The sequence below is a fragment of the Lampetra fluviatilis genome, chromosome 35 (genome assembly GCF_964198595.1).
Source record: "Lampetra fluviatilis chromosome 35, kcLamFluv1.1, whole genome shotgun sequence".
Lineage (NCBI taxonomy): Eukaryota > Metazoa > Chordata > Hyperoartia > Petromyzontiformes > Petromyzontidae > Lampetra > Lampetra fluviatilis.
Genome location: NC_136309.1, coordinates 4,822,640 through 4,838,107, shown reverse-complemented (window position 1 = coordinate 4,838,107; position 15,468 = coordinate 4,822,640). Strand labels below are relative to the sequence as shown.

The 15,468-nt window shown below is 51.6% G+C and overlaps 1 protein-coding gene across 1 annotated transcript; it reads right to left on the bottom strand.

Moving 5' to 3' along the window:
• Positions 1 to 2,764: 2,764 nt before the first annotated feature.
• DESI1 (desumoylating isopeptidase 1) lies at positions 2,765 to 13,837 on the bottom strand. Its single transcript, XM_078872791.1, has 6 exons — positions 13,591 to 13,837; positions 11,771 to 11,792; positions 10,104 to 10,173; positions 8,942 to 9,051; positions 6,967 to 7,089; positions 2,765 to 5,714 (listed from the first exon to the last, which is right to left on the bottom strand). Exons 1-6 carry the CDS (start codon positions 13,667 to 13,669, stop codon positions 5,615 to 5,617), a joined length of 504 nt encoding a protein of 167 aa, XP_078728917.1. The 5' UTR covers positions 13,670 to 13,837; the 3' UTR covers positions 2,765 to 5,614.
• Between the last annotated feature and the right edge of the window lie 1,631 nt (positions 13,838 to 15,468).

Genomic DNA, 15,468 nt, shown 5'->3' with positions numbered 1-15,468 from the left:
TGCGTTCACACCACGCTTATACCTGCTCTGGCGTGGCCGGCTCCGCCCAGGCCACGCCTCCCTTCTCCCACCTCTGGGAAGGTCCGGGTCCCTCCACCACGTGACCCCCCAGGCACCCCCTTGGGGCCCCCAGCCCTCGTACGGGCCGACACAGTAGTGACCGTTCTATGTCACTACACCTGTAATGAATTTGTGATTGTGTGTTGTGTGGCATTGATGGCAATTGGTAACTGAAACTGATCTGGACGTCCTCTAAGTAAACAGTCGCGAGTATGATTGATAGACTTGCCCCTGCGAGAGAAATGTGGAATTGACACTCCGGACTCGGATGGATGTGAACGGATGGAGCAACCACCTCGGAGTTACTTTGAGCAGAACATCGCTGCGATGCTCGTGTGAGGAGTATGCTGTGTGACGGGGAAAAGGGCCCACAATCGTTGGCATTATTTTTTAAAATCTGACTTTTTCACATCATATTTGACAAAAGCCTGAACACTCAATGATTAAAAAGGCTCTTAGAAACCCAAATTAGGGACTAAAAGTGGCTAATCAATTTCATGTTGCGGATACATTTAATTACAGTGATGGAAGTAATTATCATGGCTCACATCGTCCTGAATGGTTTTTATCGAGGTTTCTGAGAAACATGGGTGGTGGCTAAACAACAATAGTTACAATTTGCAGGCCTTTGTCAACCCTTATATTTTACTTTATGTATCCAGGAGAGCCACGCTGAGTCGTAGGGAATCTCTTTCAGGAGGGTTCTGCATTTTTTTCAAATCTTTTCAGCCAATCATTGTTCAGTCTGGTGGGAGGAAACCGGAAACACCCGGAGAAAATTCACGCGCGCGAGGGGCCAACGCTCCACCTCCGTACAGATGGAAACCGATGGCAATTAATCCACTTGTACCGCCCTATGCTGGCGAGCAAGGGTATGGCATCCTAATCGACGCCGACGAGAAGGGGGTTTCGCATCATCTGTGCGGTGATCCACCAACTCTCACTTGCCTCCGCAGTGCAGGATTACAGAGTGCCACGTGCATAGCCACCACTGCCGTGTTAAGGACGTGGCCAGGAACCGTGGCCACCCACTCGCAAGGTGGCTGGGTTCATAGCCCAAGCACTGTGCCACCGCTCCACCCCAGGTGGGCGCTTTCAGGTGTTGAAGAGACGATATTACAGTTTCAATAATGAAACACGATTTTCGTGGCCTATTTTAAAAGCTGCCGAGTGTACCATCGGTGTAGATCGATTATCCCCAGCGTGGCAGTTGAAACGACGGTGCGCCTCAAATTCAACATTCCGCTCCCCAGCAGCCTCCTACTACCACCACCCAGCAATGTGTGAATGTGGACACCAAGAGTCGATCGGAAAGTCACGTGTGGTGGGGCACAGTGTAGGTCCTCACAGCTCTGCCCAGTGTGGAAGAGATCAGAAATACTCTGTCGGGGCTTCGACAGAGCTCCGTTTCGTGGAGGTCCGTCCACCAGCAGTGACGTTTGCACAATCGCAGACAGGGCAGCTCAGGGGTTCTTAGAGGCCCACTTTGAGGCCCTCGCTTGTGCGAGTCGTGGGCAAATTATCACTTCCTCCCCCCAGAGGTCGCAATCGGGTACCCGATACCCGTACCCTACGCGATACCCGGCTACCCGTTTGCGACCCTGGTGCGGCCGGGTACGGGTAGGTCGTGAGTCACTGGTGAGTAACCGTTTGCCACTCATTTCCCAACGTCTTGTCTCTTCTCACAATTCAAGTTCCTAGAATCAACCCACCCGCAGCTGCAACATGGCTTCATCCCAGAGGTCGCAATCAGGTACCCGATACCCGTACCCGGCCGGGTACGGGTAGGGTACGGCCGGGTACGGGTACCCGTTTGCGACCCTGGTGCGGCCGGGTACGGGTAAGGAATCACAACCCGTTTGCGACCTCTGCCTCCCCCCTCCTCATCCTGTCCCCCACCCCTCCGACCCACGCCGGGCTACACCTTTACCCAAACCCGACAGTTCAATCCGACACTCGATCGTCACCGTCTCCTGCCAGCAGCAGAACAAACACTCGGCTCTTTCGCTCGTCACCACCGTACATCCCCACGACAAGTTTATTAGAGAAATGTCACAGCTACAACGGGAACAGCAGCAGCAGCAGCAAAAACCGATAAGGCATGGGGGGCAGGGAGCCTTTTTCCTTACCGAGGAATCAACTGGGACTTTCAAATTACCTTTGGCGGGCAATGATAAATGAACATACAGCCTGGCGTTACCATATAATAACACGTTTTGTACGTGCAAGGAGGCTCTTGACAAGCGACTCGGCGAACTTATACCACGAGAAACACGAGCGTTGAAAATGCTCCTTACCCCCCAGTGCCCGAAGCTCGCGACGAAGATGCTCGCGACGAAGATGCTCGCGACGAAGGTGGGTAAAATGTCGTATGCGGGTGCTGGATGAGAAGGGGTTGGCCTCACGTGGCCGCGGGAGTCGTGTGAAATGGAAGTCTCGGATCGCGTCCGGCACGTGGGTCAAACTTCCCCGTACCCTGCCATACAGCAACGAACACGTGCCAAACTCATTTTCAGAGGGGGGGGGGGGGGCGCTTTCGCCGATAAGACATTTCGATTTAAAGCTTTCGTGACTGCAGGGATTCATCTTCTTGGTTCTTTCGGTAAAGTCACGTAGAATGGAAATAAAATACTAAAAATAAAACAATCAAATAATCCTCACGACGTTTCGGCCACAACGCAAGGACGGCTGCTTGCGTTGTGGCCGAAACGTCGTGAGAATTATTTTATTGTTTTATTTTTATTACTTTATTATTTCCATTCTACGTGACTTTACCGAACGAACCAAGAAGAAGACATCATCCGTGCGAGGGCCGCCGCACCATTTGAAACAATTGGGGGTTTGACAGCAGCACGATGATAATGATGGGGGGGTGTTCTCACTGGTTGTGTATTGTTGGGGGGGGGGGGGGGCGCATGTCAGTGGCCCGCCGGGCCTTGGCAATGACGAACACGAATCAACACTCGCGTCTAACATGGCAACGCTCCATCAATCTAGGTGGAAATTCCACATTACTATGCCGGGGACCAGACTAAGGGGATGAGAGGCCGTGTCGCGCCTTGACCAGGATTTGAACTTGCAGACCTGATCGTTGCTTTGCACGAATTATTATTCTTGTGAGCTCCCTTTATTTATCGAGGAATGATTCTGTGTTTTGTGCATGTTTGGACGGTTTCCTTCGGAATTATCCTGAACATGAGCAGGATGCCAGAGCACCCAGAGAAACCCCACGCACCACGAGGGGGATACAACACCCGCACAGTCATCGAACAAAGACGGCATGCCGCATCGCGCGGCGCTTTCAGAGGCGCTTCTGCGGCCGTCTGGAACGCTCTTCCGATATTGGGAAGCTGCTGGGAGCTCTGCACTTTTAAATCATCTCGATTGAAAACTCATTTCTTTGCAACTGCTCTTTGTCTTTAGTTTGCCGTCCTTCCCCCCCTCCCGCCGCACCTCCGATGAGCTCGTTGGCTGCGTACTGTGCGGAAGAAGTTCAACGCACCGTGCACACGAGAGGTTCACGGTGCCTGGGCATGGCACTCCGGTGCCGGAACCCGCGCGTGCGCACGCTGCGCCGGCCATCCCACGGGACGGGCTCCATGGAATTTGTACAAAAAATAAAATCGCCAACGGTAAGCGGGGAAGCGTACAAAGTTGCCGCTCGACGTTTCGGGCGAGCGGCCTAGCTGAGCATACTCCTTTGTAGAATAGCCACATTTCAATACAATGTTACGTTTTTATATGTGCATATAATATGTAGAGAGGACGTTTAAACGTAACGTTAACAAAACAAATCCTATTAGGTTCACAAAAGTAAAAAAAGAAATCGAAATCAAATCTCTCGGGCCACCTGTGCCATGACACGCACACTCACGCAGCTCAGCCACGGCCGGGAACAATTCCAGCTGCTGGAGACCAGGGGCGGGGGGCTGTGCTCCTGGGTTTTCATGACGTGCCCCACCATAAAGTCCGACGTTTTGCTGAAGAGGCTTCTTCAGGATGCTAAGAAAGCTGCCAGAACGTGACGGCCGCGCGCCGCCCAAATGAACCACTCGCAAAGGATACACGCGTGCGTGTGCGCGTCGGGATAAACATTGGAAGAATCTATGCACACGGAGGGTCTTCCTTCACGACACTCGGCGTGCTGCGTGCGTGCGGCCAACGGCGAAGGGGACTCGAGGAACACGTTTCATTCGCTTATTGCAAGACGCACGCATCGTTAAATACCACCAACGGGTTCAAAGCCCTACGGTCGCTCGGAAGCGGAGATTCCACGCTCCAGTACTTGCGGACCAACACACAGGCTCCAGCCAACGCCCCCACCTCCCACCCCACCAGAGCTTTGTCTTCACGTGAATCGGCACTCTCCACATTACGTGGGCTGCACACGTAAAGACAAAGGTCCCCCGTGTAGATTACACGAGCTGTTGGGGCAAGTGCTCTGAGCGAGCAACTATTTAGGTCGGCATGGCACGTGAGTTGGGGGAGGGGAGAAGCGGGGGAGGGGTGGTGTTGCCAGCACCACGCCCGGCCACCTTTGTCTCCCCAGTGCTGAGTCAACGAGGCCCAGGACGGACTGCAAGGACTGGAGTTTCGTCTCGTTATCGCGTGCGTATGTTACAGTATATATTAACCAATTATAAACATTTAAAAACCTGTCGACGTCAGGATGGAAATTAAGGTAATGTGATCTACAACCACTAACGATGATGATGATGACGTTGCCGACTGTGATCCTCATGACTAGGCATGTATTCCCTCCCACACCCCTCCTTAGCGATTCAATAATCTCACAATTCAAGGTCACGGATCGATTAAACTATCAACTATCCTCCCGCTCGTTTCTATCGCCCGTCATTTTCGCGATGTCTGTCTCGTCCGTCCTGTCCGTGCCGTTTGTCCTGCGCGCACGGCTTCTTAACCTGTCGCCAAATATGTTTTTCCAAGTCGCTGCTCGACTGGAGTGGGGGCATCACGTGACTAGTAGCAGCCACGGCCATAGCGACATGTCTGCCTGGTGCGGCGGTGTGCCGGGTGAATTCAATATCTTCCGGACCGCCAACTTGAGCCAAACGCAGCTGAAATGACTCCCCGCTTGAATGTACGATCTGTCCCGTCTAATTTTGCTGTGGTCGTTAATAGATCAAGATCTTATCCCGAAAGCACATTCGGCATCGTGTCACGAGACAGAGAATCCATTGCAATTCCTCCCGGAGTGTTAGAAAACGTCCCGTGGAAGCGGCTATAACAGAGCTACCTCCGAGACCCATGCTCCACATGACCTCTGGTCCACGCAGCAGAGATGACGGCTCGTCTATCCTGTCCGCATCGCACGCTGTGTCACGTCCGTTCCGTTAGCGCGAAACGAAAATTGCCTACAGTTTCTATCACATTTTGCATAAATTGTCAGCAATCGATTCTCTTGCGCACGAGTGAGTTGTGGGCCTGAGAACCGATTCCAATTGACGGGACGATGAATGGCTACATGCGTAGTTATAACCGGATCACATTGATGATGACGACAACGACGATGACGACGACGACGCTGATGATGTCACTGCAGATTGCTGGAGCCACGTGTCCCCACCGGTCGACCCCCGGCTGCCGACACCTGCATCCCCTCCAGCAGCGGCAGAATCATCTGTCCAAATGGGCTGCGCACCAACATAACAACAACCAAGGTAAACACAGATGCAAAGATCCCCCACACTTAGCCTCTCCGTAGACTCTTGCGTAGCAAGCGCTGTTCGCGAGCAGCTATGAAGGCCAGCACGGCTCCAGAACTGTGCCTGGCCGTTTTTGTCTTCCCGGTACGCCGATCTTCGCACACTGCACTGGGTACTCATCAAAGGCCGATATGAACCTAGGGGACGGCCTCGGACCGGGTCACATTCGTCACCGATGTTGGCCAAGAGCGTAACACCCCAACGACCACTGCGTGTGCATACGCAAGCGTGGGGAGGTTCCGCACCGCTCGTACGGATTAGAGGCAGGCGGAGGGACCTCAAAAGTAGTCCCGTGGCAACGTCTTGCAGAGGGGCGCCATCTAAACACGGAGTGATTCGCTGCTTTCTGCGCGAGTTTCCAGACGACAATTCGTCGTCTTGCAACAACGTGACATCTACAGCACAATTGTAAAGTAATGGGAGAGTAAAAATACTCACTTATGAAACCAACTTCGATTAACTTTCAACTAACTGGGATGACATGGGGGAGATGGGGGGGGGAGTCCCAATACAACAAAAGGATAAATAATGTTAGACGTAGTGTATAGGGCTCTGGCAGCATGTTTATTTTTCGATTTAAAGCTTTCGTGACCGCAGGGATTCATCTTCTTGGTTCTTTCGGTAAAGTCACGGAGAATGGAAATAATATTATGTTTTATTTTTATTATTTTATTATTTCCATTCTACGTGACTTTACCGAAAGAACCAAGAAGAAGCATGTTTATTGTTCACCTACGTAGCACGCGCCTGTGTGTAGATTGCTTCGTAAAGTAATCGGTTCGCGTGCCGACGAGCTCGCGATCACCTGGGCACAGAGTCGCCGACCCTCAACGAGTGAGGAGCGGCCGACAGTCAAACCGGCGAGCGCCGGTTCATCCGAAACCCGGATAATCCGCCCAAGGATAACTGAGAGCTGACTGGAGTAATATTAATAGTCTAGGAATGTATCCCAAGACTCTGGACGGTTAGCTTGACAAACAAACCCCGCACGCAAGAGGTCAGTACGATTGATAAACCAATTCTGATTTGACCAATAATTTCGGGTCATAAAACCCTCCACCACCTGCCGTAGCACCGACTAAATAAAAAAAAACGGGCCAGATCGTTTCGCGTGTCCTAACGGCTGCGAAGACCGCCACCGCTCAGGGGTGCATCTTGACTGCGGCTCCATGCGACTCACGTGGCTAGCACCTCGTCGGGGAGCTCCGTGATGTGCGCAGGGATGGGGCGGCCGGTGAGGAACTGTGCCACCTCGTTGCTGAACGTGTTGCAGTTGTGCTTGAACAGGTGGTAGCGCTCACCGCTGCACGGAACACACACGGCGCAAAGATAACGCGACAACAACATCATCAACACTGGTACCCGCCCACAAACACTGGTACCCGCCCACATACACTGGTACCCGCCCACACACACTGGTACCCGCCCACACACACTGGTACCCGCCCACACACACTGGTACCCGCCCACAAACACTGGTACCCGCCCACACACACTGGTACCCGCCCACACACACTGGTACCCGCCCACACACACTGGCACCCGCCCACAAACACTGGTACCCGCCCACAAACACTGGTACCCGCCCACAAACACTGGTACCCGCCCACACACACCGGTACCCGCCCACAAACACTGGTACCCGCCGACAAACACTGGTACCCGCCCACACACACTGGTACCCGCCCACAAACACTGGTACCCGCCGACAAACACTGGTACCCGCCCACACACACTCACGCAGGACGCTGGTGGATGCGCCACACTGGCACACACTCTCCAGACAGTCGCACAGCGACCGGCTGCGTGGGGACGATTCGGTATTTCGCGGGGAGAGTGACCACGTGATGATAAGCCACTCCCCGTTGAGCTACCATTTGTGGCCAGGTCACTTCTGAAAAAAAAGAGCTAAATAGCTCAGCGGGCCTTCATCTGGTAAAATAAAATTTAAATAAATTGTCATTAAATGTTGTCTACAATGGCGCTGCTGCAGGGTGGGACCGGGAGATGTCTTCTGCGAAGTGTTTCTGAGCGCCGCGTGGTGTCTGCTACCCCCACCAGGGTGGTCTTGCATTGCTCGGGAGCAGCGTTCTTCTTCGTTACTTGTAGAGGAGTAAAATGGGGACGTGACGTCAGGTGTGCCGTTCAGTGCGATGACGTCACGTCTCCTAGGGTACTTAAGGGAGACCCCGTGACGTAAGCGGGGTCACTGTGGGAACGGGTAGAGTAAGCAGGGTGAAGAGGGAACCAGGGGTAGAGAAAGGGGATCGAATAGGGAGTCTGGGGAGAAGCCGGTGGTAGCCGTAGAGGTGCTTCTCTTTCCGGTCGGTGGAGTCGGCAGAGTCCACGATCCGACATGAGAGAGAGAGACCGGAGCTAGCCGGCAGGGACCCGGACTCAGAGTAGGACCCCTAGCCCCTGGGAGTTGTGTACCCTTGTGTGTGTTATTGTTCACCTTTAATAAACCCTCGGCGAAAGCCCATAACATACCTCCGTCTCCGAGTGCGTCCGTGGGGACTTCTCTCAGAGGTCGCAAACGGGTTTTGATTCCTTACCCGTACCCGTACCCGGCCGCACCAGGGTCGCAAATGGGTACCCGCACCCGTACCCGGCCGTACCCGTACCCTACCCGTACCCGGCCGGGTACGGGTAGGGTACGGGTATCGGGTACCTGATTGCGACCTCTGGGATGAAGCCATGTTGCAGTCGCGGGTGGGTTGATTCTAGGAACTTGAATTGTGAGAAGAGACAAGACGTTGGGAAATGAGTGACAAACGGTTACTCACCAGTGACTCACGGCCTACCCGTACCCGGCCGCACTAAGGTCGCAAACGGGTACCCGTACCCGGCCGGGTACGGGTAGCCGGGTATCGGGTAGGATACGGGTATCGGGTACCCGGTTGCGACCTCTGACTTCTCTACACAAGGTCCCGCGGGCCACCGCCGGTGCCCGGTGGTGGCCTTTAGTGCGGCCCCAGACGTGCGGTCCCCCGACATTACACAATTCACGGAATCGCCGGGCGTGGGGGCGGCTGGCGTTAAAATCGGTTGCGTGGTTCGCGGCGAGCGTTGTGGGGGCTGACCGACGGGAGGAGGCACTCGCTCCCCCGCGCGTGCGGGGAGGGGAGGGGAATCGTGTCGGGCGTCGCGCTCACTTGAACGCGTCCTCGCCGAGCCCCGACAGGTACTCCAGGAAGATGTCTTCCGTCACCTGCGTCTGTCCCAGCTCCTCCACCGAGTCCGGGGATCCGAGCACCGTTCCTCCCTGCGGCGCAGAGGTGGTGCCGCCTATGGTGGTTATTTTTATTATTTTGCTGCGGTACATTTACGCGTGATAAGCCACTTTGTCGAGCTATCGTTTGTGGCCTGGTTGCTTCTGAAAAATAAATAAATACCCAAGTGGGCTTTATCTGGTAAGATAAATCATAGTTTAGTTTTATCTGTATAGATTTTTTTCAGTGATTTATTAACCTTTTCAATACTTTGCACTTCTATCGTGCTTTTGTATTGTTTGTTGTTGTAACGTTTTGATCGGCACCTACTGAACATCTACCAAAAAGAGCTTTATAGCTCATCGGATTTCTCCATTGTAAACAAAGATTCTGATTCTGATGAGCGGCAGGGTACAGCCGATGGTTGACCTTGCTGGTGGCGGTCCGTCGCTGCGGATGACAGCCTTGCTGCTGCTAACCCACGCTGCCGGAAAGCTACGCCGGTGGTGGGGGACGGCTGGCGGATAGCTACGCTGGTAGCAGGCTACGCTAGTGGCAGCCCATGCTCGTGGCGGGCTACATCGGTGGCAGGCCATGCTGGTGGCAGAGTGGTGTGCTCGTGGAAGGCTGTGCTGGTGCTCCACTGAGCTCGGAGCAGTCCATGCTGGGGAAAGACCAAGTTGATTATGGGTGACACTGCCAGCTGGCTACACCAGCACACTGCTGGTGGGGGGCTGCGTTGGTGGAGGGGTGCCCGCGTGTATGAAGGGCAATGTCACGTCATGTGCACAGGGAGCGGTAGTGCAGCGGTAAGTGCGCTGCGCTACGAACACCACGACACGAGTTCGATTCCCGCTCATGGCCAACACCAGTGACGATTATATAAACCGGTCCTGGGCCTCCTTCCCCAGGTCGAGTACCTGGTACAGTGTCTAAACATCGCCACTAGAGAGACAAAGGCGGCCGGGCGTGGCACTTGCCATCCACCCCTTCGTGTGACGTGCTCACTAACAGCACTCGCCCCAACAGTCAGTTCGAGGCTACACGGGAGATCTTTGTCTTTATGTGTGTGGGTGGGTGCGCACGTGCATGTAAGTGGTCTCACCGGCTGGCAGCACTCGATGCCTCCTCCGCCGTAGAAATACTCCTGGCCAAACACCACCACGGCTGTGTGCCTGTGCCACCATCATGTGCAGAGTGCGCGGAGCAATGACAAACAATGGTACGGTCCTTATGAGTCGATTCACCAATTATAACACTGGTCAACAAAAAAAAAATTTCTGGCCTGGACTTTTGCAGCTGTTTTAGAATAATTTCAGGGTGCTGATTCCAAATCTGATCTCAAATTTGCACTATCACATCTCGTTTTTATGCTATCGGCATACCCCCTTTTCATTGATTTTACCCGAAATTAACTCTGTCACTTATGATTACAAGTTGTTGCGAGTCAACGACTGCTTTAGTGTTAAAATATGGTGCTGTATTTTTAGGATAGTGTGTTTATAACATCATTTCATGTAGATCCACATTTATTTAATATTTTTCTTCTGCAGTTTTTATTGAAAATGCAATATTTGATATCTCAAAAACCTGATGTGATAGACAAAGGCTGATGCAAGATTTGGAATCAGCACCCCAAAATTACATTAAAACCGTTGGAATAACCTTATGCCAGAAAAAGTGTGTTGACCAGTGTAATCGATCCCTACGCTCGAGATATCGAGCCAACACAAAATGTTGTTCTTCACAGGCCCATGCGAAATAAATGTGACATTCAGAATGTCGAAAGCGTGCTAATAATTATATATATATGGGATATGATTTGGCTTATTTCTTGAATAATCCAATCGGCTGCACACGTACGTGAAACTGATTGCAGCGTCCCGCCATCTCACCGTGGGAGACCGTCCGCCACCACAGTATTTCATTAATATTTCTCACGGATCAAGAAAAAGGTGGACACTTTATTTCCGACTCAAAATAGGACAAATTGGTTGAAATACTTGGTTTTATTAATCATTTATAACCAGCTTTGTCGCGTAATGTGCTCGACCCACACACGTAGATTCCCTCACACGCATACACACACTGAATCATTACAAAGATAAAGATCCCCCGTATAGCCTGAACAGACTGTTGGGGCAAGTGCTGTTAGCGAGCACCAATAAAGGCTGGCACGGCACACGAATGGGTGGGTGGCCAACACCACGCCCGGCCGCCTTTGTCTCCCAAGTGGCGATGTTTACACACTGAACCTGGTACTCATTTGAGGCTGAGTCAACCTAGGGGAGGCCTAGGTGCCGGTGCAGATAATCGTCACCGGTGTTGGCCGTGATCAGGAATCGAACTCGGGTCACCGGGTTCGCAGCGCAGCGTAGCGCTAACCGCTACACTACCGTTCCACACACACACACCTGCTCACAGGGTCTGAAGGCAACCTCATCCGAGGCTGCCAATATCTGCTGCTTGTTTAGCATGGACAGCAACACGCGCGGGCTGTATCACCCGTGGGTGGTTTCAGATTTTCAGTGCGGAGCGGCGTGGTGAGTCTCACGCAGTCAGATGTTCAAACGGAAGAGCAACCCAGTGGTGCAGTTATCGAGTGCGCAGGCAGTGCAACTGCACCGGTGCCTGGAGCTGTAGGGGGGTTGGGAGGCGGGGGAGGGTGGAAGGCAGGAGGCAGGTCCTGGGCTATAAAGAATAATGTGGAATTGGAGGTGAAGCTGAACATGGCGAGGTGCATTGAGGTAGAGGTGTGGGACACCAACTCACCAAATCCCCTCCAGCTGTTTGCCTAGAGAGGGGAGCGAACACGAGCAGAGGCATCAGTGACGCAGCGAGACAAACAGGGACAACGAAAAAACACCTACATCACGGGACCTCCTTTGCCAGTACCACAATATGAGAATAGGTTTTCCACTTTTTTCTGGCAACAAAACAGCTGTGTTAAGATGTGAACACCTGTTTCTTTGAAAGCTGTCTCTGGTGTGGACCAATCAGTTTCAAAGACAATGCATACATTACTACTCTTTGGTTCTTTCGGTAAAGTCACGTCGGTGAAAATAAAAATAATAATAAAATAATAATGAAAATAACTCAATTAAATCACGACGTTTCGGAAGCAACACTAGCCTCCGTCATCAGGTGGGACAGCCACAGCAAGAAATAATAAGAACCAAAGAGCCTTGCTGTCCTACCTGATGACGGAGGCTTATTCATATTCTTGGTTCTTTCGGTAAAGTCACGTAGAAGGGAAACAATAAAATAACAACGCCCACTCGCTCAATAGCCCCGCCTACTGCTCGTAGCGTGAGTCCCGAGATACGAGGCAAAGGCATTTTATGAATGGGGGGTGGATGGGGGGGTGTGGAAATTTCGAGTTTATCGAATGCTTTGGGGCACCGGGACCTTTCTGAAAGCACGTGGGGGCAGTCCCGGGCCAAAAACCAAGGCGTGCATTTGGTAACTTCAGAGTCTGGGGTAAGAGGAACCTATCCCGATAAACACAGGAACCCTCAAAGGCGCTAGGGGACCCGATGCCCATCACCTATCCCATGAACACCAAATGCCTTTACACCGTAAACGGGCTCAATAAACACAAGGGGGCCCTATAAAGACAGGGAAGGGACCCTGACCCCCATTAACACGGGGAACAGGAGCCCTCAGTGTCTGCCGTCTTTGTCTTCTCCTAGTACTCAAAGTTCTGACCTCAAACAGTCGAGTTCGAGTTTATTTGTTGAACCAGGTGAGAACTCCTGAGACCAGCAAGGTGCACTAACTGCAAGTGACCTTGATGACCAAAACGTGCAAAACCAACGCCAATGAAACGAATAGAAAGTGGCAAAAGCAACTGCGTCGCCACGAGACGCTGAAAACATTATGACTCATCACAGTACAGTATAATAACAATGACGCTTCAAAAACATGAAGATGTGGGGCGACTATTGTGCTAATATGGAAATAGATGCGGATACACAAGGCGAATGTGCAGCGTTAGTTCATGAGCAATGTTAGTTAATGGGCAATGTTAGGTGATGGGCAATGCTAGTTCATGGGCAACGTTAGATGGGCAATGTTAGTTCATGAGCAATGTTAGTTCATGAGCAATGTTAGTTCATGGTCAATGTTAGTTCATGGGCAATGTTAGTTCATGGGCAATGTTAGTTCATGGGCAATGTTGGTTCATGGGCAATGTTAGGTGATAGGCAATGTTAGGTGATGGGCAATGTTAGCTCATGGGCAATGCTAGTTCATGGGAAATGCTAGTTCATGGGCAATGTTAGTTCAGGGAAATGTTAGTTGATGGGCAATGTTAGTTCATGGGCAACGTTATTGTACTGTACGAATCATAAGCAACTGCCAGTCACCACTCATACACCACCACCACAGGGCTAACATCATCACGAAGGTAACTCATACTCCTCACTCATCATGGTCATAGCGACCGAGCTAACGTTGTGATTTGAAACATTTAAAAAAATATTAAATGTAACATTTTATTTTCCAATTTCGTCATTTTTCTCCGCGGGCCTTCCGTCCGATCAGAGCGCGGGCCTTGCCTAGAAATTCCTGCCGGTCAGGGCGCGCCTTACCCAGTAGCGGCAGGCTCATCTGCCGGGCCATGCCGCGGGACAGGTCGTAGACGTACAGCTTCACGTCGTAGCTCTCCATGACGGCCGAAACTTTTGTCGTCCTTTACAAACGTTTCGCGATACTTATCCGAAATAACTGACCGCGAATAACTCCAATTTATTTGAAATTCTTAAAGACGCCGACAGACACGGAGAGTTTACAGAACCACCGCAGAATGCTGACGCCGCGTGACACTTCGCGAGTGACGTCACTACAAACGGCGGTGCGTGTGAGCAGAGACATGCACCGCCCCTCCCCACGAATAACGCTGCCGGTACTCTACGTTGATTGGAAACTCTTCAAAGTTGACGACTCGCTGAGGGAGGCGTAGTGCGGTGCATTCTTGGCAGGCGGGCTCGTTGGAAAAGTTGGTTCGCGTGCGTCGGCTTCGAATCTGCCGTTGAAATCGCCACGTGCGTGTGATTGTCGGCATGCACCGCTAACGGCCGCCAACACCCGGTGACGGTTGATCTTCACCGGTCTTGCTGGGCCTCCCACCTAGGTAGACTCGGCCTCAAATGAGTACCTGATGCGGTGCGTAAAACACCGCCACTGGGGGAGACAAAGGCGGTCGAGCGTGGTGGTGGCTACCCACCCCCTCGCCTTCATAGGTACTCGCTAACAGCACTTGCCCCAACAGTCTGTTAAAGGATCTTTGTCTGTGTCTTTGTTTTGCATCGTGCTACAAATATATCATCGCCGACTCAACGTTGTTTTCAGGCGCGGCTTATTTTAAAGGGTGGCATTCTTTCTCGGCGGGCTCCCAAGTGATTGTATTGATGATTCACGAAGGGTGACATCGATACATCGATTACCCAGCTGTCAGTTACTGAGTCACTTACCCTGGAGTTGGTGGTCCATGCGAGCGCAGACTTTTAATCCCGAGAGAAATTGACGACTCGTCGTGTTTTAAGAAGGGTCAATGCCCGAAACGTCGCCTATCATGTACTTCTCCTTTCAAGGCCACGGTGTTATTTACGATTGTGTTGAGTCGTTTTTTTGTGTTGAGTTATTTTTTGTGAATTGGAGACCACTGCGAATCGCAGTGTCACGGGTGGGAGAGTTCGGGAGAGCGAGTGAGAGAGCGAGCGAGAGAGCGAGCGAGAGAGCGAGCGAGCTAGCGAGCGAGAGAGCGAGCGAGTGAGAGAGAAGTGGGAGAATTCGGGAGAGCGTGTGGGCGGGAAAGGGGGGCAGATGAAGTTCCAGCAGCAAAGTTCGGGCGCTCCTCCTCCCCCCTCCCTCTCTCTGCGTCAATCTCTCATTTAAGCGACGCTCGTTGCTTGCGCGAGAGGCCGCGGTTCAACACACGTTTTCTGGCATAAGGTATTCCAACGGTTTTAAGGTAATTTTGGGGTGCTGATTCCAAATCTGGTATCAGTTTTTGTCTATCACATCAGGTTTTTGAGATATCAAATATTGCATTTTCAATAAAAACTGCAGAAGAAAAAACATTTAAAAAATGTGGATATCTACATAAAATGATATTATAAACACACTATCCTAAAAATACAGCACCATATTTTAACACTAAAGCAGTCACTGACTCGCAACAACTTGCAATCATAAGTGACAGTTAATTTCGGGTAAAATCAATGAAAATGGGGTATGCCGATAGCATAAAATGAGATGTGATAGAGCAAATCTGAGATCAGATTTGGAATCAGCACCCTGAAATTAGTCTAAAACAGCTGCAAAAGTCCAGGCCAGAAAACAATGTTTTTTTTTGGTTGACCAGTGTTATTTGTGTGTGTGGATTATTCTTGTGTGCATTCTTGTTCGGCGGGCTCGTACGTGTCTGAGATGGATAATTCATAATTTCTCCACTTTTCTGTTTTAAT

What these genes read in the sequence shown, in the direction of transcription:
- DESI1 (XM_078872791.1), bottom strand. Translation starts at nt 13,669, where the DNA reads ATGGAGAGCTACGACGTGAAGCTGTACGTCTACGACCTGTCCCGCGGC. An exon ending in CTCGGCGAGGACGCGTTCAA is followed by an intron (nt 7,090 to 8,941) that starts GTGAGCGCGACG and finishes TGTTCCGTGCAG; the next exon opens with CGGTGAGCGCTACCACCTGT. An exon ending in CCCGACGAGGTGCTAGCCAC is followed by an intron (nt 5,715 to 6,966) that starts GTGAGTCGCATG and finishes GTTGGTGCGCAG; the next exon opens with CCCATTTGGACAGATGATTC.